The sequence below is a fragment of the Pteronotus mesoamericanus genome, unplaced genomic scaffold (genome assembly GCF_021234165.1).
Source record: "Pteronotus mesoamericanus isolate MK-2021 breed Mesoamerican mustached bat unplaced genomic scaffold, CSHL_Meso_final contig_347, whole genome shotgun sequence".
NCBI lineage: Eukaryota > Metazoa > Chordata > Mammalia > Chiroptera > Mormoopidae > Pteronotus > Pteronotus mesoamericanus.
This window is the reverse complement of record NW_026555137.1, coordinates 16983104-17007494: the sequence shown is the minus strand read 5'-3', so window position 1 is coordinate 17007494 and position 24391 is coordinate 16983104. Positions and strand designations below refer to the sequence as shown.

The window sequence follows — 24391 nt, the reverse complement described above, 5'->3', positions numbered from 1 at the left end:
GCTGACCTGGCATGGAATACCAATCGCCCATCACCAAGGTATCTAGTGAAAATAACCCCATGTTCTCTCGGCCTCACGCCTTTCCTCCTTCCCGGAGGGCTCAATGGGAAGCAGCAAATGCCTCCATGGAATGTTGGCGGATACAGGAATGGGTTTCGGACCCCCTACAAGGTATTAAAGCATTTCAGAGGGTCAGGGATCGCGTGCTAGTCTCTCCATTTTGTGAATGGAGCCCACTGGCTAAATCAAATCCAAAGAGAAGGACACAGTAGACTAACTCCATCCGAATTCTTGCTTAGGAAGGAACTAGAAGGCCAGAGTGGGAGGTAACAGCATTTTTTTTTTTTTTTTGAGGTCCAAAAGAATAGCTATTTGGGCAGCACTGATTCAGGCGGAAACCCAAAATAGTGGTCCAGTCGGGAGACCAAGGCCAGGGGGATTTCTGAGAAAGGGAAGGGAAACGGTTACATCAATAGAGGAAAGGCATTTCTATTGATGCAGATAAGCTAAAAAGAATGGCGATAATTCCAAAGCATGGTTTTCATTTTCAGTCTGGTAATCGCGATATCTTCTTTCTTGTTTCCTTTGCAAACAGTTGTTAGGGGTAAATGCTGCAAAGTTACTCGGTCCAGTTTTACCATTCAAAGGTTCGAGGACTAGAATGTGCTGCACAGTCCCTCTGGGCGGCAGCTCCGACTATATTTTCAAGTGGCTCTGTTCACACTCATTTTTACAATTCTAACTAGAGTCGTCCTGTTCTTCTACCTTGTTATAGATTTGGAATTTGTATATTTTTATTTCTTCCCTGGAGTGCACAAATATGTATATTCATTTTCCCCCCAATTTCAGCCAAGTTATCTGTCAGAGCCATGTAATTCCCTGAGTTTCTTAAAAATCTGGAAGTAATTTTCTTTTAGTTACCCCTTATCTTCCAGGTCATGGACTTTACATACTTCAGCTGATGTCCTTGAATTATGTCATATCACATTTAATATTACGAGTTCTCTGGCAATAAATTATATTTGATCTGAAAAACTTAATTGGGTTGTGTTTTTTGAAAAGCAACACTTGTTTCTCTTGCAACTGCTTTAAAAACCACATGGGACCAGTTTCCAATAGCACAGGACCTTTCATTTGTGCATATCAAAGCAAGTTCAAAGATATTAATTACATTTCAAGAACACATGTTTAAATATCACTCACTACTAAACACAGACTGGGAGGCAGGAATCCGTGGGACTCTAGGATCGTGTACCGGACCTGTGGGGCGACTTAAACAGAGAAAAATAACACCCCAAAGCCTTTCTCACTCCGTGGCTTCACACATAGTTCTTCGCATACTGTGCAATCCAGACTTTTTTTAATCTGGTGGCTTTTCCCACTCCTTCAATGTATCATGCTGATAACCCTGTTGATAGCAATGTCCCTTATTATGGAGCTTGTTGCATTCATGGCGTTCCACAAATATTTTCTTAGACTCTCTGGGCCAGAAGATAAGACCATTCCACATTTAAAACAGAACTTCGCAAGTTATTTCTACAAATGTGTTCAGAACGATCCAAGTGTTTTTGTTTGAAGAGAGGATACTTAATTCTCCTCCGAGACCTGTTACATTCTTGTTCAGATCTGCCAGATGGTAAAGCGGATAAAGGGTGGGTATAGTTTTAATTTTTGTGATTTGGGGCACGCTTCAAATGACCAATCTGGCCCCCAACTGTTACAGGAATGTCCCTTAGCTCTGCCTATGAAAACCTGGCGCCTCTCTTCACTTTGTTTTGCAAACATCTAGCTGCTGAGAGTTCTCCTGATTTCTGAGATTCCAAAATAAGTCTTGTCACTTCATTTGTGTCACTTCAAGGAAAGGCCACGCGGCGTCTTGGGGACAACCTCTTCACCTGCGTTCGCAAAGCGCCGTGCAGGTGCGCGACCCAGTGCTTCTGCACCGCCTTCTCCACGGTCGGCATTTGGAGCTGCTGGGTATTTCACTTTTCTCCTGTCTCTTTAGGAGCGAGAACTAATTTCTTTTCATGCCCCTGACTCGAGCTCAGGCACCCCAGGTCACCCCCTCGGCCCCGTGCCCACACTTCCTCCGCCAGCTCGCGGCGCCAGGCCGCTGGCCCGGTGTCGGGACGGCTCAGAGAAAGGAAGCAGATGGCTCAACGAGGGAAGGGGCAGGAGGGGCCTGGGCGGCGGGTGGCTCGATCCGGGGAGGCCCGGCTTTCGCAGGCACATCAGCGCGAGAAAGAGTTTCCTTTGTCAAACCAGTGACCACGTGGCGCCATGGCGGTCACCACCAGCAATCCGGTCAGACCGCCGGGCGCGGACTTGGGGACGCGCCAGCCACCTCCTGAGTTGGCCAAGCGCAGCCTCGAGAAGTGAAGGCACCGAGGGAACCCAAGAGGGCGGATCCCGACGACGGCCGGGCGGCGTGGGGGGGGGGTGTAGGTGGCGAGAGAGGCAGTGGGCGGGGCGCCCGGCGGTGCGGGAGGCGGTGGGTGGGGCAGATGGAGGCGTGGGGTGCGGGGAGCGGGAGGTGGGGTTCCCAGGGGTGGGCGGGCACGGGGGGCGGGATTCCCGGGGGTGGGGGCGCTGGAGGCGGGGTTCTCGGGCGTAGGGGTGCGGGAGGCTGGGGTACGGGTCGCGGAGGGAGAGGTCCCGGGGATGGGGCGCAGAGAGGACGGGATCCTAGGGCACCGAGGGCGCGGAGGACAGACTCACAGGGGAGGAGGACGCGGGGGGGCGGGGCTCCCGGGACGCTTCTCGGGGTGGGGTCGGGGCGGAGCGAGGGAGGGGCGGCGGCGGGGCGGTGCTTGGGGCTGCGGGGGCGGGGGGCGCGGGGAGGGGCCGGCGGGGAGCGGCGGGCCAGCCGGGCATGGCGTCCATGGCGGCGGCGATCGCAGCCTCGCGCTCGGTCGTCATGAGCGGGAACCGGCCTCTGGACGACCGGGAGCGTAAACGCTTCACCTACTTCTCGTCGCTGAGCCCCATGGCCAGGAAGATCATGCAGGACAAGGAGAAGATCCGCGAGAAGTACGGGCCCGAGTGGGCGCGGCTGCCGCCCGCGCAGCAGGACGAGATCATCGACCGGTGCCTGGTGGGGCCGGGCGCCCCGGCACCACGCGACCCCGGGGACCCCGAGGAGCTCGCGCGCTTTCCTGGCCTGCGCGGGCCCACGGGCCAGAAGGTGGTGCGCTTCGGGGACGAGGTAGGCGCGGGCCGGGCCGGGACCCTCGCCCCTCCCCATGCCCGGAGGCTCCCGGGCCGGGCTGGCACCTGTCTGCGTGGAGCCGCCCCTCCGGTCGTGGTAGTGTAGCGGGGGCTGAAGAGGGGAGGGCGCAGGAATGGAAGGGGGTGTCCCGGAGCCGAAGGTCGGGGTGGGGGGTTCCCGGGAGTTGGCGAGAGTCACCGAGAGGAGGAGTCCCGCTCCGCCGCGCCGCGCCAAATCCACAGACCGCCCAGAGCCGAAGGCAGCTGCTCTTAAGCGAGGCAGGCCAAAGTGGAAAGAGCAGGAATTTTAAGCCAAGTGGGTTCTAACCCACTCTGCCACTTAGCGTGTGGCCGTGGGTGACTTAACCCCTTAGAGGTTCGCTCAGTCCCCGCGGTGCAGACCCGGGCTCATAATATCCACCCTATGCCTGCGCTCAGGAAATTATATGTATTAATTGTGAGCTGTGTGGGGACTGTGAAATTGCCAAGCAAGATAACAAGAAGGAAGAGGTGTCTTCCAAGATAAGGAGGCGACACCCAGCGCCGAAGACGTTTCCTGAGTGAGCATGATGTACAAGCTTTGTTTTGAGGGGCGTGGGGTGGCTCGTTTTCCCACCGAAAGACATAAGAGGTAAGTTTCAGTGAGCTCCAGCAAGACGTGGTCATATAACTTGCTCTTTCCCTTGGAAATATATTTAACTAAAACCTGCTTGGTGTCATTAGATTTTGCTCGGTTCTTACTTGGCTTTTCAAACGCGACTTTTGCCAGGAGGGGCAAAGTCAGAAGGAGCTAGAAGTACACAAATGAGATCCTCCCTCTCTTAATTGAGGCTGTGAGGTTGCAGGGAGGAGGGACTGAGCTTGGAGTTTTTCCAAGGAAGTTTGGACTGTGGAAGGAATTCTAGGGAAGAATGAGGCTTAAATCTGATTTCTGGTCATAAACCCACACTGACGGGAGGGAAGTGTGAAGGACAGAAATAGGCTTCCAGTAGTGATTTATTCTGACAGAATTAAAAGAAGTCTCCATTAGACTTTACACTCTGAAGGCTTTGCCAGGAGGAAAAGGGTGTAGTAACCTCGCGCGATGACCGTATAGGTTTAAAATGTATTCCTAGAGACGAAACACTTTCAGTGTGAAAATACGCATCTCCCTGAAGATACAGGGTGTCCTGGCCCGTGTGACTCGCTTGGGTGTTGTCTCACCGAGCGAATGGCCGCTGGTTCAGTTCCGGCTTGTGGGTTTGGTCCCCGCGTGGGGCACGAACGAGAGGCAACCGCTTGACGTTTCTCTTTCTCTCCCTCCCTTTCCCTCTCTCTAAAAATAAATAAATAAAACCTTTAAAGAAGAAAGATGTTTGCCGGGCTGGTGCTCAGATTTGGGTGCCGGGAATGCAGGCAGCCCCTGTTTGGAAAAGTCATGGAGAAATAAAGAGGAGAGGAAATAAACCTCTAAGGACTGCACTTACAAATGCTGGTGAGCGGCCGGCAGCTTGCCTTGGTTTGGTATCTGGCTAAGAACCCTCACAGGCCTGCTCGGCATCAAAAAGCCCCCTGCCACATATGGGCCCACTGACACTGATAAGGAAGATGTGGCCAAGTTCATTTAGTACTCCTTTTTTGTTTTGTTTTGTTTTTTAATGGATTTGAGAGAGAGAGAGAGAGAGAGAGGAAGGGGTAGAGAAAGAAAGAGAGAAACATTGGTTTATCATTCCACTTACTCATGCACTCATTGGTTGCTTCTTGTAGGTGCCATGCCTGGGGATCGAACCCACTACCTTGGTGTATCAGGATGATGCTCTCACCCACTGAGCTCCCCGGCCAGGGTTCATTTAGTGCTCTTCATTCCTTCACCAGGTGCCAGACTGAGCTGTTTGTGAATTTGTGTATCCAGTGCGATTTAAAAGCAAACCGAACTGTTTTCTGTGGGTCCTGCAAACCTTTCCAGACCAAATGAGCCCTGTGTTTCAGAATTGGTCTCAGCGTTGCCCGACGGGCTGCGAGCACGCTTCCAGGGCCTCTGCCCAGCCTCACGCAGATGCAGAGAGGCAGAGACACTGAATTTGGGGAGACGTGCATGGAACGCTGTCGGGGCTGTATTGCCTGTACTGGCTGTGGGGATTCTTGGCACTAGGGCGTTTAAAATGCATCCCTTGGACTTGGCGAAAAGTGGGTGCCAAAGTGGTGTTGATGGTCTCATGCCCGAGAGGAGGACCATCCCCAGAGGGGAACTGATCCCCGGGCCGAAAAGGTGATGGATACGGACAAGGTCGGGGGTGATCCCTGGGTGGCCCCAAGTTTGTCCAAGAGGACCCTGTATCAGATTGACTAGGGCACTCTGCCCTTCTTCCCACTTGATCTGCCTTCTGATGTGGTCCCAGGGCCCCCCCCAGCCAACCACAGAGTGGGGAGTGCTCCCCAGGGCCCTCCGGTCCCCTGCCGGCGGGACCGCCCTGACACCCTCAGACGGACCTCGGATGGGTGCTCCAGGTGAGCCATGGCTCTTGCTCTCGCCAGTGCCTGACCTTAGATGACAAGCAGGGATGGGCCTTGTGAGTGTCAGATGGAAGACCGCGCGGCGTGCTGGGTTCCCAGGGCCTTCCCAAGGCTGTAGGAGCGCGAGCCCGGGCTTTGTGGCCACTCGGGCTCGAATTCCCCACCTACCACCAGCATTTTGATGGCGGTAAATCACTAACCTCGCTGAGCTTCAGTTTTCTCACCTCTACAGTGGGAATAACATTGAGTAGAAGAGATAATGTATGTGAAGGGCCTGAGGGCTTGAAAAATGGTTGTGGCTGCGGATGGTGAGAATATTAATATTACTAGCTCATCTCTCCATTTCCCCTTGTGAAAAACACCGACTGTCGTGGAATAAATAAATTCCTGCTGTTGCTCAGCCTGGAGCTGGCTCTGCGAAAAGCAGCTCTGCCCTGGCGGCTGGGGGGATGTGCCTCGGGGCATGTCGTTGGAGCCTGGGCTTGTCTGGTGGCCTGCCTCCGGATTCGCAGCCAGAGGGTGCGCGTTTCTTTGAACGTTCCCCTCCCCCATCACCAGTAACAGGACTGTTTCACCCGGCAGCATTTGAAGTGAGGCTGTGCAAATACAGCCTCCCAATGTGACCATGCCCCCGTCATCGTCAGGTATTGCAGGACCAACAGTGTAAATTGATCGCATGTTGCTGGTCATAGCCCTTGGGGGCGGAGCGTGTGGTCAGGGCTCGGTTCACATGTAGCGGTTGCCCTGTGGTGGTACCACCCTGCGCCTGACAGGTGCGTCTGAGGGCCGGTGTTTGCCTCGCCGTTGCAGAGGGAGAAGACCAGGGCCCAGACCGCCGTTGCTGGACTGCTGCTGGCTGGGTGCAGAGGGAGGCCGGCCGCCATGGAGCTCTGAAGCCATGGGGGGACCTGTCGGTCTTTCAGTTCTTACATCCTTGGGAATCAACTGAGCGAATGTTTCTCAAAGCAGATTAGAGTAGAAATTAGAGGCATTCTGGCTTAGGGGCGCTTAGCCTTCCCGTAATCTTCACTAGCTCCCTTAAAAATCCCCCACAGGAACGTAGGATCTCACTACAGCTTCCGGACAAGGCCACCAGCTCTTCCTGCCCCCATTGTCTCTGCTGTGCAGGGCACCTGGCACTGCCGCCCTCGGGGGGCCTGTCTCAGCAAAAGAGGAGTCGCAGCTGGAGCCGCACCCGCGGAGCATGGCCCTCCGAGGGGTGGCTGTCCCCCTGAGGAGGGAGCGGCTCCGGGGTTTCTCAGCTCGCGGGCCTGCCTGGGCGCAGACGCAGACCTTGGTCAGGTGTCTGGTAGCACAGGAAGGCGTGTGTGCAAATAGATGCTTTCAGCCGCCTGTCCTGGCCTTGGCTTCCCCGGTCTGGGATCTTTCTCCAGCGGGAAAGTTTCGGACATGGCTCACTTAGAGAGTTTACATTTTAAAAGGGTCGAGAGAATATCCCAGTCTCTTCTGCTGCTTTGTGTGATCAGGTAGGGAGGAAAAAAAAAAAAAACAACCCTGAATTTCTAGGAATGTGTCTCTCTCTGCTCCCTGCCACCCTCCCCCACTCGCCTCCCCTCCCAACTCCTTGCCGCAGGATCTGTTGAGAGTTAGTTACCGGGTTCTGAGCTCTGGCCACGTTCTCAGTCCCCCACGGGCCATAAGCCGGCGACCCTGGAAATTCGGGCAGTTGGCGTGTATGCTTCTCGTGGACCGACTTGCCTCCTCTGAGCTTTCTGTCGTGCAGGTGGGTCTGGATGGGGGGTGGGGCGGGGACTCTGATCTGATTTTGCGTGAAACGCGGCATCGAGGCTCCAGAGCTCCGCCCCCTCCTCTTCGCCGGCGGAGCCTGAGCAGCCGCTGTCGGAAGTGTTCCCTGGGACCCCCTCCGCAGGAACGTGGGGGCTCCCTGGCTGCTTTCTTACCCCCTTGGGCTTCATGTCCTTTTCAGGGGCCGAGTCCCGTCCCCCCTGCCTCCCCTGTACCGCCTGCAGCCTCTCTTCCATCCGCAGGACTCTGAAGGCCCCTGCTGCCCGGGCCAGGCGTGGGCGGTCGGTGCGGAGTACCCCGGCCCAGCTAGCCCTCCCGCTGCCCACGTGGTGCCCTCCGGCCACTTGCGAGGGCCTGCCTTGCCCTCTCTCCCTAGGGCCCAGGCTGGCCAGCCTAGACGTGAGCTTTTGGAAATGCACTCATTAAGTTAATAGGAAATGCCTAAAATGACGTTCCTGGATCTTCCTGTGAAAAATCTCAGACAACACAGAAGCAGCATCCTTCCAGAACCTTCCTCCATCATTACATCTTCGTACCATCTGAGATTGGCAGGCCTGTGGCTTCCCGATACAGGACCTGTAACCTGTGAGGCCTCCTCTCTCCTTTGCCCTCGGCAGCTTGGCCTCTCTTTTTTCAGCCTCTGGTGGAGACGCAGAAGGGAAATTCGAGTTACTTCTCAGTATTCTGGACTTGGGTTTTTTTTTTTAGGAATGTGGACTGTATAATTGTGGTTGCACCTCTGTCTGGCCGATTTGTGTGTTTTTTAGAAAAGATGACAGGGTGGATGTGGCTTTCCGTGTCCCTGCAGCTGGCGCTGGGCAGGGGTTGGGAGCTTGGCCGGAGTCCCAGTCCGTTGGCACAGGCCACGAGGGGGAGGCTGCCCTGATCCCATGCGCTGCCCTCCAGACCGACGGGTCTCTGCCCAGAGTGGCCCCTGGCAGGTGTCCTGCACCGCGGGGCTCCCGGGAGAAACGTGCCGAACAGCTGCGCCCTGGGAGCGCGGGCTGCAGCGGGCTCTGTCCCCTCCCCGCTGCTGTGGCTGCCAGAGAGCCGGCTGGGCAGGGAAATTACAGGGCTAGTTTACTGTCCTGCAGCGGGGGAGGGGACAGAGCCGAAAGCCCGTTGGCTGGGCTGGAGTCACCATTTAATGGACCAGGAGTCCCTTTGGTACTCTAAGCAAGAGATTCCTTTAGTACCAGAAAAAATAAATGAAGACCAGACCTGTTGACACTTCCTACTCATTTTCCCGTTCATTTCCACAGTGTCCTCGTGTTTTGCTTCTGCTGTGGTCTGGGCAGGCCTGGGTTCGGCACCTGGTTCCCGGTGGAGGCTGCCCGGCGGTCCTGTCGTAGCCGCTTCTGTTGTTAGAAGCGTGGGTCTGCGGTCTACTTCCGGAAGCCCTCTTAGCAGCAGTTAAAAATATTGCAAGTCAGAGGGAAAACCATCGATTCCATCAATATGTAAACAGTATTATTAGTCTCTAAGAGTAAGCAGTGGTAAAAAAAAAAAAAAAAGCGTATTTTAATGATTCTTCTTCCTCACTCACCCCTCCTTCTTTTTTAATAGACTATTTTTATAGAGCAGTTTTAGGTTCACAGCACAATTGAGCAGGAAGTAGAGAGTTCCCAGACACCCCGTCCATGGGGACAGGCACAGCCGCACCCCACTACCCGCACCCCCACCAGAGGGACCCGTTCGTTACAATCGATGCACCGCACGGAGCCCTCATCATTGCCCGAGTCCCCGGTTTACATCAGGGCTCATCTTGGGGAGGTGCATTCTGTGGGTCTGCGCAAGTGTGTAATGACATGTGTCCACCCTGGCAGTGTCACACTGAGTATTTCTCTGTCCTACACGCCCTGTGCTCTGCCTGGTCATCTCCCCTCCCCCGGACTCCTGGCAACCACGGATCTTTTTACTCTCTCCATGGCTTTGCCTTTCCCAGAACATCATATCGTTGCAACCACACAGGATGTAGCCTTTTCAGACCGGCTTCTTTCACTTAGTAATGTGCACTTAAGGCTCCTCCATCTCTTTTCATGGCTTGATGGCTCATTTCTTTTTAGCGAAGAATAATAGTCCATTGTCTGATGTACCACAATTTACCCATTCACGTCCCAAAGAATATCGGTTGTCCCCACGTTTTGGCAATCACGAATAAAGCTGCTACAAACATCAGTGTGCAGGTTTTTGGTGCGGACACAAGTTTTCACCTCATTTGACTAAACACCAAGGAATATGATTGCCTCGCCCATTTTTAATATGCTTTGAGGTGCAGACCGACACTCCACAGCCCCCCGGGAAGAATGTGCTCCATGCAGGATGTGCCACGAGGCCCAGGCCACTGACGCCACTCGGAGATGACGCCGTCGGCAACGCTGGGGAGGGCGGCCCATTCCTGCAGGCCGGGCCTTTGTCTCATTTCTCCAGCTTATAGTATTTCACAGTTGAAATCCTTGCCTTGAAGCCAAGATGCTACCATCTGTCAACCAGAAACAGGAGCACAGTGACAATTTATAGTTCCAGTGAGCATCTTTCAGTGTTCCAGGATCCTGATGCTGTTTCTGAATCACTCCGGAAAAATCTAATGTATCTCATGCTTGGGATTCCGACTTTTGGAGGAAACCCGGCCCTCCTGGTAGGAGGTGAGATTTCACAGACAGAGCACCGTATTCTGAGACTGGCGGATAGGAGTGCTGTGTATGGCGACATCTGCTACATTGTCCAGCAGCAGTGTTATCAGGAGGGCAGTTGTTGCAGTTCTTCTTTAATCTTTAACTGTGGTCTCGTTGTGCTGGAGCCTGGCAGCGCGCTCGGAGACGGTTCACTTGCGGCGTGGCCTATACTAATGGGTACAGCCGGGATTTCGCCTGCTGCGAAGCAGGGTGTGCGAGCCGCCCAGAACACTTGGGCGTCCCTTGCGAGCAGCCTGCACCGGGGCTGGTGGAAGAGACGTCCCTCTTTGGGGATGGTGAGGGCCACCTGGTAGTATTGACTGAGGGCACCTCTGACGGGGTGTGGCCGGGGGTCCCGACGTGAAGGGGGCGTCGGGTGTCCTGTGAAGGACTGAACTGGGTAAGCCGCGCAGGGGAGCGGCTGCACGGGAGTTACCTCGGGAGATGTTGGCTCTGCGAAGCCAAGTCAGATGGGACCCGCACATTCTGCCTATTGAGATAGCGGCCCTGGGGGGCGCTGATGTGCGGCCAGGCCTGGGAGCTGCTAGGCCAGGGCCCTTTCCCGAGGGTCTTGAGTCTGGTGTGTGTGGACAGTTCCAGTGTGAACCCAGGTCCAGTGAGGTCCCGGGAAGGGGGTCATTCCCATCGATACCTGTGGTGGGCGTGTCGTGGAGAGGGCATCCCCAGTCAGGCTGAGGATTCAGACGGTGCCCAGCCTGCCCTTCGGAGAGACCCGGAGTGCAGACATTACTTTATGGGGCTGGCAGCGGCCGCAGAAGCCATTCTTTGAATGTTCCGGAAGAGGGGCTGCTTCCTGTCTACTGCCTGTGAACAGTAGGGCCTGGCTCGGGGCGGGGGAGCCCACGGGGACTTCAGAAAGCCCACGCTCCCCACTGTCTTCCTCAGGCCGACCTGCGAGGGCCGGCAGGGGACCCCTGCGCGCACAGAACCTCCCACAGGCGCAGCGTCTGTTCCGCACGCAGCAGTGAAGGGCGCGGGCCCTGCAAGTGGAAAGGAAGTCACGGAGGACGAAATGTGCAGGAGTGTCTAATCCAGCTCATTGAAAGGCAGAGTGAATATGTATAAAACGTCACCCCATTTGAAAGGAATTTTCAGTCCAGAGTTTCTCTTTTTAGGATGCTTTTGGTATCGTCAAGTCATGACTTTTACAGACATAGCTTAGCCAACTGTAGAGGAGTTACTTGTAACCAAATAATTTCAAAAGCAAAATTATCAACATGTTTTAAAAATTGAATTGCAGAAATTACATTTAATGTAGACTGCGGTGAATGCGCTGCAGCCAAAGTAGGGGGGCGGGGGGGCCGGAGCGGCCTGCAGTGCGGCGCTTGCTGGATCCAAGCCCCCAGGGGATGCACTGAGACCAAGGCACCCGGAGGTGCGGCCAGCGCCCTGCAGTGTCACCGATGGGCCGTCCGCCCTGCAGGAGCAGCAGATGCCACTGACCTCCAGAGCACAGGTCACCACAAAATGTGCTGGTTAGGAAATGATGACCGTTGGCTATTTATTATCTCTGTGGGCTTTATTCCCGGGAACACACACTTTTTTTGAAAATACGTTTTATGTTTTAGAGCAGTTTTAGGTTCTCAGCAAAACTGAGGAGAAAGCAGGTGTCCAACCTTTTGGCTTCTGTGGGCCACACTGAAAGAAGAGTTGCCTTGGGTCACACAGGAAATACACTGCGACACAGAGTCACAAAAAAATCTCATAGCGTTTTAAGTAAATGTACGATTTTGTGTTGGGCTGCATGTGGCGCGCGGGTTGCAGGTTGGACACCCCTGGGAGAACACGCGCCTGCCCCCAATTCCCGCACGGGCACAACGCCCCCGCGGTCAGCTTCCCCAGCAGAGCGGCGGGCTTGTCGCGGTGCGCCAGCCTGCACTGACGCAGCATTATGGCCCGGAGTCTGCAGTTGACATAGAGTTTCCTCTTGGTGGTGAACGTTCTATGGGTTTTGAGAGAAGTAGCTAAGATTATAGCATGACAGAGCATTTCACGGCCCTAAGATGCCCCTCCCTCCCTTTAACCCCTGGCAACCGCTGGGCTTTCTGCGGACGCCATAATTTTGCCTTTTTCAGAAGGCGATAGAGTTGGAATCATACAGTATAGAGCCTTTTCAGATTTTTTTGGTGTGGTAAAATATATAGAACAAAATGCACCGTTCCAGCCATTTTTATGTGTACGTTAAGTACATTGCCAACCAGGTCACAGTCACTGATGGTCTGGGATGGAGCCTGCTTCAGCCGCGGCCGGTTGCAGCCTCTGAAAGGAAAACTGGGCCCTCACAGCTCCCCGGGATCTGTTTTTCTGAGTGGTCAAGTAATAAATGCTAGAGCTTTCCTGTGAATACACATTCTGGGACTATAGGCAGGGAATGTATATGTTTTTTTTTTTAATACTGTTTCTCTTAGGCGGTGACATTGTGTTGGGTGAACACGCCCCAGACAAGAACAAAAGCCCAGGCCTCTGGACTGTTAGGAAAGGCCCTTGGTGTGTGTCCATCGTGAGCCCTTGGAGTTCCACAGGGACCCCCAGAGCCTCCACGTGTGCCCCAGCCTCTGATGGCTGCGTGGATCTGTGTGCCCTGCGGCCCTCTGTGCCTTCCTTTCTGCTTTTTGTCCCAGGCCGTGCTGCAGAGCAGGAATCGTTTCCAGAGGGAGTCAGTGTTGTCTCTGGGCTGGATGTCCCTTGCGGAGCGGACAGCCCTTGGCCCGGATGAAGGCTGCCCGGCTGTCCTGTGGCCTCGGTGGCACATGAGTTTTGGGGCTTAGTTTCAGGCCTTGGGCACTATGAGGCAGGCGGGGGAGCCTTCCAGACAGTGCCGCAGGAGGCGCACGGGACCGTCCACAAGTGCGTGCCTGGCCATGCGCTCTTTGCCTGCTGGTCATTGTGGGATCAGGAGAGCTGTGTGTGTGCCTGTACGCCTGCTTCCACTTTGCCGTTCCGATGCTGATTTGCAACCCACGACCTGGGGAGCCTGTTCTCGCCGCCGGCGCTTTCCGTGGCTGGGGTGTGCGGCCAGTGCCGCACGTTAGAGCCTCAGTCACATTTTTCTTTGGCGTGTTTGTTTTTCTTAAGCGCTTTATTATTTTTTATGAGCCCAGGATTGCAGACATCTAAGGAATTTGCCCCTTGACTCAGTTTCTCACCGGAGCAAACAAAAGACTATTGACTTGACACCACATTGGGGAGAAATCACAAAGTGACCCCCGCTCGGCTCTGACGCCCTCGGAACGTCCCCTCCTGGGGCGTGTGACCACTGGAGGTTGCTGGCCCACCACGTTCCGGGCTGGGTCTGTGTGGCTTTGAGTCTTGAACTCGTTCGCCTTCCCAAACCAAAAACCTTATATTAATCGTTGCAGGTTTCGAAGGGACTCAAGCTGCCTAATTAATATTTAAAAAAGAGGTCATATCGCATGATGAGGGGGGTCCCGTCCCAGTGTGCCCTGCCGTTGGTCAGTGGTCCTGCTCCCTCCCCTGCCCACACACTTCCTCTGTCCCCTGAGGTGGCCACTGCGCTGTCCCACCTCCAGACACGAGCATACTTGCTTGTTGAAATCCCTTTACTTTCTTGGACAGGTCCAAATCTAGATTAAATGATTCACATTCCACCGGCTGCCTTTATCTTTCCCATCCGAAAACAAAGTCCATCTTGTTTTACTACTTCTGAGAGGACCTTACGGGGTCCTGAGATCATGGAAGTGTAGGGACCTTCAGGTCATTTAGCTCAGCTACACCCCTCCCCCACCCCATCTCTCTCTCTCTCTCTCTCTCTCTCTCTCTCATACACACACACACACACACACACACACACACGCGCACAGGGATAGGATGCCGAGCCCACAGCCCCTGCTGGGAGACTCCTGGTCACAAAGGCTTGTTAACTCACATTCCTCCAGGCAGTGCATTTCCATTTTTGGAGGGACAGGGTTTATAAATTGAAAATAACTTGTGTTTAACTGAAATTCCAAGCGGGCGGGCAGTGAGTGACCCCAGGCTCCCTCTCATTTTGGAAGTTTTGTCTGACGGCCTGTGTGAGGGCAGACGTGCAGCAGGCGCGAGGGGCTGGGTCAGGCGGGGACGGGAGGAGGCGTGCGGGCAGGACCAGTTCGCCCCGGGCGGGGGGAGCCAGTGAACCAGCTGTCGGGCAGGGGTGCCCCGGGGGAAGAAGACGACGATTCACCTGGGGTGACTTACGGGAGGACAGGCTCAACCTAAAAAATTTTATCCCAGTTTAACCTGTATCACCCAATATGTCCCCAATGTTTTGGTGTAGAAACTCTGATCCCCAGTATGAGTAGCTAGAAAAATTCCTTCACAAGTAGCTTAGGGACACAGCGCCAAACACAGCGGCCGGGCCACTACAGCTGGGTGGACGGTCACCCGGGCCAGGGCCCGGCAGAGGCAGAACTGGGAGAACGAGGGCCTCGCCCCAGGGCAACCTCTCCTCCGCGGCCTTTCCTCCCTGGAGATGACATCCGGGCCCAGAAAAGCGGCAGAACCAGGTGGGCGACCCGGGACCAGCTGCAAGGACTGAAGACCCCCTGCCCTGGCTCTGCGCCACCCGGGGAGACCGTGACCTGAGAGGGCACAGGTGGGGACCTGAAGAATATTCTGCTGAGACTGCCCCTGAGATCCCGCCCGCATGAGAGAGAAGAGCCTCAAGACAGAGGGCCCAGTGCCCACGCGCCCTCCCTCTGGGAGCAGCCCCCGCTGTTCCCTTTCCCTTCTCCCCCCACTCCCCCCGTCTTTCCCCACAGACCGTGTCTCCTAAGCTCGATGGCAGGGGGCAGCGGCAGCGGCAGCGTGTCCCAGGCCGACCCCCTGAACCTGTCCCCAAGCCCCCTTTCCGCTGACTCCCCAGCGCCCTGAGGCAGCCCAGCCACGGCTCCCCCTGCTGCTTCTGTGCTGAGCCCCTCCTTGTTTCTCGGTCCCCAGCTCTGATACACGTACTCTCTCAATCACCTGGACTTGTGCTGTGAGGTCTTTCCTACGCGAAGTCAAGGAGCCACACGCGGCCGCTGGCCCTGGGCAGGCCCGCTCAGGCCGGGCCCTGTCCGGGAGCAAACAGAAGCGGGGCACAGATGAGAGGTTTGCTGGCACAGGAAGGTAGCCATGGGTTGGAGGGTCTCTAACGAAAGGCCATTTCCCCGTCCTCGTTCCAACCAGTGAGTGGACATATTGGATCCAAGGTCAAGTTCTCAAAGACTGTGCAGAAGGGCTCTTTCTATCACGTTGTGCTCGGCGCCAGTGCGGCGGGGGTGGGGGGTGATGTCAGAGTTCTTGTTATATTTAGGCAGTTGTGTTAAATTGGCATTTCCTTCATTGACTTTGCTGATCAGTGCCTTTCAGAGCTCTGGTAGGCATATAGGGGAGGGATGGGGACTCAGATGTACCAGCATTAAGCGGCAAATCATCGCTGGTGTTCTTTTCTTATGTTACCCCATTTAATCTTCACAACATCCCCTGCAAGGGAAGAATGGTTCTCCTTTGACAGATGAGGAAACTGAGGCTCAAAAAGCTAATCATCTTCCACTGGCTACTTGGCTCATCACTGTTGGGCTGAGCCCTAAAGCCCCCTTCCCTTCCTACCCAGCATCCCTGTCATTAAGTCCGTCTGGGGGCCTCCCCGGCGGTCACTGATGTCTGTCCAGCCAGGGAGGCGCATCCCTGGCAGCTTCAGCCAGAAAGGTCGGTTGCGGCCAGACTGAGAAGGTCAGCGCATTCTCTGCAGAGCATCAAAACAGCAGTCTTGTTTCGAGCCAAGAGTTGGGATTACTCCTAAATTTTAGTTCCCCCAAGGCCCCGGGGGATGTTTGCACGGGGTGTTTGGGTTTGGATTTCAGATTTCTTCTTGAATTTTCATTTCAGGACATAACTTGGCAAGATGAGCACTCTGCCCCTTTCTCCTGGGAAACGAGGGTAAGTTGGATTAAATTTAGATTTGCTTGTTCTTTTAAAAAGATTTGCATCGTTATATATTTTTCTTTCAGCCTTTGGACGCGGAAGGCAGCCGCTCCGCTGCTGGGGGGGCAGGAGCGGGGAGGGAGGAACTGGGGCTGAGTTAGCCCACTTGGGGGGGGGGGATGGGCGGGGCGGCCTTCCTGGGACACAGGGCCCTCAGGCCATTCTCTGCTCCTGCGGCGCCCGCCAGCACCCGGCGCCCTGGTGGGGGTGCTCCGTTGGCGAAGCTGTGAGCAGGGCTTTAAAAGAATTTTGAGAGGGGGGATGTGGGAGAAGGTAACAGCTGCAGTTATTAAAATGAAATCAGAAGGGCCAGAGGGACAGGAAGTTGGGTAGGTGTGGGGACAAGAGAGGCAGTGACTGTATCTCCCACACCAGTGCCTGGAAGAGTCAGGCGCAGGTGCAGGGGTCCCCAGGGTGAGAGAGAAGGGAGACGCGCCTAGTACTGCCTGCGGCTGAAATTGCCAGGGATGCGGGCGCGCGCGCTGTTGGAACCCGACCTGGATCGCTAACGCTGACTCCAGCCGCCCAGGCAGTCATTATTTGTTTATTTGTTGTTATTATTATTTATTGCTGGAGTTGCTTAAGCATATCAGGCTTAACCGATTTTAGTTTATTTCCACATCCCCCTTAGTTGCCCTTGTAGAAGTGTATTGATAAACGATGAAATGACCAGAAGGCAGGTGTCTCTCACCCAAGGAAAAGGAGAAAAGAGCCCAGGATGCTCTGCATTCTAGAACGTTTAGTGCCGTGTGTCCGAGGGTTCTTTCCATAATGGGGTGGCGAGGCTTAGGCTTGAGGTCAGACGGGGGCTTTCAAGTGCGTCACTTGACGGGGATGGTTCTTGGTTTTCCTCTTGTTCCCCTAGTTGCTCATCTCATGAGAAACGGGCACCCAGGGGGCTTTTGAGGAGGGTGGGGGTGGGTTCGAGTGGGGCGAAGCAAGAAGGGGTCTGGAAGAGGCTCCCCCACGGGGGCCTTCGGTGAAATATTGAACAAGGGTTCAGCCGAGGCGGCCCTCACGTCGGACTGAAGGTGCGGTTGGGGAGCACGCGGTGTTCGTGCAGAAGGACAACGTGTTCTCCGTGAGCATAGCTGCGTCTGCCCTCGGCGGCCCCTGTGGTGGGCCCCAAACATCCGCATCCTGCATGTGTCGTTTTAGCTTCCACTGCAGGTTAAACCCTGGGCCAGTGCAGAGAGCAGGCTAGGGGCAGTGGTGGCCGGAAGCTGCAGTCCCCCTAGGGATCTGGGCATGAAGGGGCCGCTGAGGGCAGGGTGGCAGGGAGCACAGAAGGTCATCCGGGAGCAGCCTGGAATGACCACATCTCCTAAATCCAACGGTAAAACCTTGTCTGGTGCCGTGTAAAGGAAGCTGTAGGAGATCACGTTGGCATTCAGCCACGGTCCTCAATTCCTTGAATGTACATGGGCTCCCCGAACAGGTAACGGAGGCGCACAAGTCCTGTAGATGAGATGGGGGGGGTGGGCAATGGGCAAACAGGCGCCGGGCCGCGGGAGTGACAACCTGCGTGCGGAGGCCTGCGAGGCAACACCGATGTTCCGATGTTCCCGGCCTGGGCGGGCCCTGGTCTGAGGCTGCCGCGGCGACGGGAGAACAGAGAAGTCAAAATACGCGCTGAGGATGTCCTAGGGCCTAAGTCCGTTGTGTGCCCCGGAAGAGTGTGTGCTCTCTCAAGAATTTACCTTGTTAAATGTTCCCGAATGAGCTATTCGTGGGACGGCCCAAGTTGTGTGTTATTAGTTAATCTGCGCAGGTGACATTTCCGGACAAGGACGGGGCGGGGCCCAGGGCAGCTGCTGACCCGGGGCTCAGCTCCGGGGCCGGTGTTGGGGACAGGCGCCGGCACAAGGCCTGGAGAGCAGGATGCTAATACGGGCCAGTGCGGATCATGCTTGTGCTGCGGTCATTGTCCACAGACACCAGCGGGTCCCTTGGGAACCTGGCGCACTGAGAAAGCTCGATAAAATCCAGTTAGCATGCCACCCATGTTCGCCTGTGTCCTGTAGCAGAAAGCACAGCCTTTGTCGGTCGGAGTTCTCCATTCCATTTCCTGTTCGCTTTCAACGAGAAGCAGCTTATTTCACAGATGTGGGGCTCACTGTGTGGCCTTGCCTTTCGGGGTGCCCTCTTGAGGTCCGATTTGTATTGTTTAGCGTTAGTACCTTGTGGGCAGCATTCCAGAGCGGGGAGGCGCTTGTCCCTACATCTGTTCTCATGAGTCAACATCAAGTTCTACCAAGTCCTCCGCTCACCCCTCCCAGCCTCAGGCTTGGAGCGCCCCGTCTGTCCCCTGAGTCCTGGACTGTGTCACTCTCTGCCTTAGGACTTCCAGACGGATCAGATCCCCTTTGGAGAGCTGCAGGCGGGAGGTGGCCTTATCCAGGGCAGGGGGCCTGAACTCCAGGTGCAGGGTGGGCGACTCGGGGCCTGCGACTTGCCCTCCCTCAGCAGATTCCTCACCCCGTCAGTTATCTGTTGACACAACAGACTGCCCCCGGCTTTGTGATCCGGGGGGTCAGCCGTCTGGGCAGGCCGCTGCTCGCCGCCTCTGCATGGCTCATGTGTCATATGACAGCCTGAGGGGAGCTGAGAAAGCCTCGCTTCCGTGTCCCGTTGGCCTGGCTGTCAGCTGGGCCACGTGTGTGGCGGAGGAAGAGATCGTTAGGCCTCCCGCACCGTGTCACCTCCACTTTGTTTTGCTGGTCCCGTCGGGGGACAGGCCCGCCTGGATTCACGGTGTGGGGAACAGATCACAGCTCTTGGGGGAGGGTTGCCGAGACTCTGGCGGTTTGTTGTCTGTGATTCTGTAGCCTGGCAGCTGTGACGTCGGCTTGTTTCCTTCCATTGTTTACCCATCGTGCACTGGTCTCTTTTTTAAATTTCCATTTCCAATTGGGGTGAGATACTCTGAACATAAGCTGTACCATCTTGGCCGTCTTTCAGGGCACAGCTCTGGGGTCGTCGGTACATTCGCGACGTTGTGCCGCCGACCCCGCCGTCCGGCTGCAGAATTCCCTCCCCTTCCCACACTAAAACGCTGTCCCATCGAACCCTAACTCCCGAGGCCCCTCCCCCAGGCCCTGGCAACCACCCTTCTACTCCCTGCCTCTATGACATCACCCATTGGTTTAAAAATTCAGCGGACATTTATTGTACATCACTGTGTCAGCTGTTGTGCTTAAGGCTGAGAGGAGTAAACCCTCCAGCAGCAGCCCAGGGAGAGGAGGGCTTGATTGGAGGCAGAACTCACGCAGGAGAAAAGCTCTGGACTCACCATCATCCCTTCAGCCATTTTCCCCATTCACTGAACACGTACTCCTGGCCACGTAGGGCGGGGCAACCTCACGCCGTCCTCCACCTCTTCAGTCCAGCAGACTCAGCGCGCGTCAGCGGTGTCCAGCTCTTCCTCAGCTCTGACTCCCGACCCCTGAGAGCCAGAGAACGGGCCAGGGGGAGCCTGTCCCAAGGTCAGCCGTCGGGGGGCAGAGCTGAGAACCCCAGCGGCTTGGAGTTTTCTTGCCCAACAGCTGCACCTCTGTGTGGGCTCCTTCCTTTAGGCCAGCCCGTCGTGGTTCCACCCACGGAGTGGGAGCTGGTGCTGTGCTGGGGACCGGGGTCGCTGCCCAGTGAAGCACAGCTCTTGTAGGAGAGCCCTTGCTGGCCAGGCAGGCACACAGACCTAACACCCATGTCTTGGAATCCCTCTCCGTCTTCCAGCCCGTCCTCCCTGCCTGGGCCCCTCCTCCCTCCCTGGCGACCCAGCCGGTGCCCCTGTTGCTCTGACCTCTTCGTCATGGAAGGGAGGCTCAGAGGGAGCGCTGCCTGTCCCAGCAGGGGCCGGGGGCCGGGGCGGCGGGGGTGGGGGGGTCGCGGTCGGCCTCTTCCCACCCACTCATCCGTCAGCTTGGCAGGCGCGCTGGGGGTAGGGTGCCCCTGGGACCCCATGCTGAATTCCTCTCTCATGCTACTGACATTTCAAGAGGAAAAACCCCAGCCCTTGGAATGCCCCAGAGAGGGGAGGCAGGGAGCGAGAGCATTCCTGGCATTGCCCGTCGCCCTGGGCTGGAGTTTCAAGGAGGCGGAGGCCTGCAGAGGACCCCCACCCTGCCCCGCGGTGCTGTCCTCCCGCAGGGCGTCTGGACTTTTCTGTCTCCCCCTGCCCTTTACCTGACGGTCAGCTGCCGATTTGGGGAAGTGAGGAGGCTACACGGGCTTCAGTTCCTCGGTTCCTGTGGCCCCCGGAGCCCTCTGAGGGCCAGTGCAGACCATCCCCGAGTGGGGAGGCCTTGCAGCCCCTTCTCGGGAGGAGGCGGGAGCGCGGGAGCACCAGGGATCTGCAGGCACGCGAATTCTCTCACTGCCGGGACCGGTGCCGCTGTCCTGCGGTGGGTCAGGGGCCCGGGTTCCAAGAAGCCGGGGACCGGCAGGCTGATGGACAAGCAGGGTCTGGCGCCCGGGTCTCCTGCCCACGGGGGGACGGGGATGTCCCGCGCGCAGAGCGTCTCCTCGGTTCCGAGCTCTGCTCTGCTGTCGCCGCCGACTGCCAGCCGGACCTTTCTGAGGCGCTGTCATCGCCTGGGGCCACACTGTCCCCCCGTCGCAGCTCTGCACTTGGGGTCCACGACCCTCTTCAGCGAGATGCCCATCCCTGCTCAGCAGTCAGGGCCCCGCCCGTCCCCCACAGTCCCTGGCCCTCGGTGGCCGTCCCCCGGGCTCCGTTCTCTCCTGCCTTGGGGCCAGGCCTTTTGTGACCCCGAGGCCTCGGTCCACCCTGCCCTCTGGACCTGGCGCAAGCCTGGTTCCTGTGGGTCTGGCAGCCATGGCAGCGGCCGCGTGGCTCACCTCGTGCCTGTCTGTGCTGAGCGCCTCTGAGGCTTTTGCTCGTTTAATCCTCACAACGACCCGTTTTACGGACGAGGGAACCGAGGCAGAAAGGGGAGCAGGTTTCGGAGCCCGCGACCATGCACAGAACCCTGTGTGGCAGCATCGGGGGCTTCCCCTCTTCCACACCGCCTTTGGGAAGGGCTGGGGTGGATGGAAACAGGACATTAGGTGACAAGCTCCTGGAGGGCAGAGACTGTCATTTGTCCCTTAACCGCATAACCACAGAACCGGGGCTCCTTCACGCCACCGCCTCTTGGGTCTCTGTTGGGTTTGGGGGGCTCACGTGGCTGTGGGGCCCAGTGGATGGGCCCTGGGGGCCGCGCCGGGTTCACCCCTTGCCTGCCAGCTCTCTAGGCCCCTGCACTCCCAGGTGAAATGCCGGAGTGTGTCATTCAGCCCCTGGCCTGGGACAGGTGCTTGGGGTTAGGGCGGGTGTCCCCCCGGATGGCCCCCGGCGGTCGGACGCCCCGAGTCTCCAGTGGCCGGGTTGCGCTCTCTTCTTCCCTGTCAAGGTGTCACTTCTGTTGATTTTGGGATTCTAAAGGTTTTTCGTATTTTCCCCCTCCTCTGTCCTCTCCCTTCCATGGAGAGAGTAGATGTTAGATGGTTTGTGAATTTATTAGGATTTACTCCAGAAAACTGGTGTCTCTCTGACAGTGATTCTGCGGCCTTTGTTCCCTGAGTTAGATCTGCCAGAGGCGGCCGAGCCAAACCGTCAGTTTTGGCGGCGTGGGCTCCCCCTTTACTGGCATTTTACACATTCCTCTCCAGTGAGCGGGACGTAAAAATAGATATGGAGCTCAGCTGCGGTCTTGCTGTTTTTAGAATGGAGGGGCCAGCTGAGACCCAGTTCCCCACAGGGGGCGACTGGGCGGCGGGGCTGACTCCCCGGCACACCCTCGCCGACCTTTTCAGCCGGCGGTGGGGCCGCTGCGGGGGAGAGGGCTTCCTATGTACTGCTCCTCTCTCCTGTCTCAAGGACCTAAGGCCACCTGAACCCCCCACCCAACCCCCGCCTGTGCCCGGCACGGAGGCGGCAGTCCGCCTACCTGTCTGTGTCCTGCCGGGGCCCCGGCTCCGAGCGGCTCTGTGCTCTGGGACAGGGCTGGCATTACCTCCATTCCCAAGAGCTCTTTCTCCACCAGCTGGTCACCACCTTGAGGCAGAGATGTCCCTCTTCTGTTCGCTGATTTGTCCCTGTGTCAGAGGGGCCCCGTCTATCAGAACCTGCCATAGGGCGGGGCCTTCAAAGGCAGGTAGAAGGTGAGGAGGTCACAGTCCCCGGCAGCCCCACACACTCAGACTCCGGGGGCCTCCGGGTAGCCCTGGACCCAGCTTTGCTATTCGGGCACAGATGCCCGCCTTCCCGTCCCAGCTGTGGGCAACAGGGACCACGTGCCTTGCCCTGGTGACCAGAGAAGGTGCGCAAGGAGCCCTCGTAACTGGGGGGCGTGGAGGCGGAGTTTTGCTGACCTCAGACCACGAAGAACCAGGAGCGCCAAGTAGCGTGCGTTTGCTGAGCCTTTGCTATGTGCCAGGCCCTACCCTAAGCCCCGAGGGGCGCCCACTCATTTGATCTTCATGACAGTCCCATGAAGTGAGAATGACTATTATTCCCTTTTTACTAAAGAAGAAAGTCGAAGTTCAGGTCGGGGAGCTGGCGGTGGGTTTGCCATTCACTGAGCGAGGGGTGGGTTAGAGGGAAGGAAGGGGACAGGCGAGTGAGCGGTGCCTGGACATCTTGCTTGGGTGTCCTGGGGCCCCGCAGGAGCTGGGGACATCTCCAGGGAGAAAGCTCGGCTTGCAGAGGCCGCCCAGGACAAGCCCTGGTCTGGGACAGGAGGGCGAGTGAGTGGCCAACAGAGAGGGAAGTCCTGGTGGGGCTGAGTCACCGAAGTGAGAAGCAATCAAGCCTCCTTTGAAACAGCAAAGGCTGCCCTGGCTGGGTAGCGCAGTTGGTTAGAGCGTCGTCCCGGAAAGCCAAGGTTGCAGGTTCAATCCCTGGTCAGGACACATGCAAGACTCAGCATAAAAATAAATGAAATGGCAAATCGATTTCTCTCTCTCCCACCCTCTCTCTAAAATCGGTTTTTGGAAATGAAATGGCAAAGGCTGTCCAAGGAACAGGTGCCCCTTCCCTACGACCTGCAGGTGTGACTGCACGTGGTTGCGGAGGCGTTTGGCAGCACCTCCTGCTTTGCTGTGTTGCTGTGCATAGACACCTTTACAGAGTGAAGTCTGGGGCCGCGGTCCCGGGGTGGGTGGGCCGCTCCCCCAGACCTGCTCCAGTCCGCTTGTGCTGGGATTCCGGGGCCGGGGAAGATGGGGAGGAGACAGGAAAACAGACCCTAGGCTCCTTCTCCCCCTTCCTGCCGGCCCCTTCCCAGCGGTTGTGTGCTTCATGCTGTGTGCTTCATGCTGTGTGCTTGACATACAAATAACAAAAACCTTTTTATGTGGAGTGAGCAGTGGGGCAGAGACTGAGCTCCAGTGCAGTTGATCCAGCAGGACTGTTTTTTAAGGGAGGTTGTAGTCTTTTTTATTTTTTTAAAGATTTTATTTATTTTACTTTTTAGAAAGATGGGAAAGGAGGGAGGAAGAGGGAGAGACACATCAATGTGCAACAGATACATTGATTGGTTGCCTCTCGCACACCCCCAATCAGGGACCTGGCCCACAACCCAGGCATGTGCCCTGACTGGGAATCGAACCAGTGGCTTTTGGTTCACAGGCTGGCGCTTAATCCACTGAGTCACACCAGCCAGGGCAGGAGATTGTAATGTTATTTACAAAAGTAAAAAACAACATACGCTCAGGGCAACGACTTAGGAGCAGATATGCTGGGATGGTTTTCTGCTGCAGATTCTTGTTTTCCTCGTTTTCACCCTAAAGCCTCGAAGCCAGGTAGGCAGTTCTGTCAGCACAGCCCTCTCTTTTAACCAAGGGACACCCTCCTTTGAGGAGTCATGACATGCCCTCCCGTTGTCCAAGGAGCCATGGGAACAGCCTCTGTCGTCCTGCTGGAGGATGTCACATCCAGCCAAGTGCTGCTCCAGCGCCCTTTCAGCACGCCCGGGGCAGCCTCGGAAGCGCTGTGACCCCCTGTGCCCCCAGCGCCCCTGGCTGGGCCCGTCACTGCCCTCCTCGTAGACAGATGTCCCGCCTCGCTTCCCAGAGGCTCCTCGGCAGAGATCCACCCCCACCGGAGAAATTCCTGACCCCAAAAAAGCCTGGGGCTTGACGAAGGGCCCGCTTCTAAGAGCCGTCTTACACTACAATTTCCAGATCAGAGCCGGCTCTGTTCTCGAGTCTTGGTCTCCACTTCCGAGCTATTTTTAATTTGCTTATTTAAAGAAGCCATC

General features: G+C 56.5%; 1 protein-coding gene across 2 annotated transcripts in view; it reads left to right on the top strand.

Annotated features, from left to right (window-relative positions):
* The first annotated feature begins 2846 nt into the window (after positions 1-2846).
* CUNH1orf198 (chromosome unknown C1orf198 homolog) overlaps positions 2847-24391 on the top strand; it is a 28660-nt gene continuing 7115 nt past the window's right edge. For both annotated transcript variants that reach the window (XM_054576732.1, XM_054576731.1), the window contains exons 1-2: positions 2847-3205; positions 16032-16082. In XM_054576732.1, the coding sequence (XP_054432707.1) occupies positions 2873-3205; positions 16032-16082 (384 nt within the window). In that variant the 5' untranslated portion in view covers positions 2847-2872. The remainder of the gene's footprint in view (positions 3206-16031; positions 16083-24391) is intronic.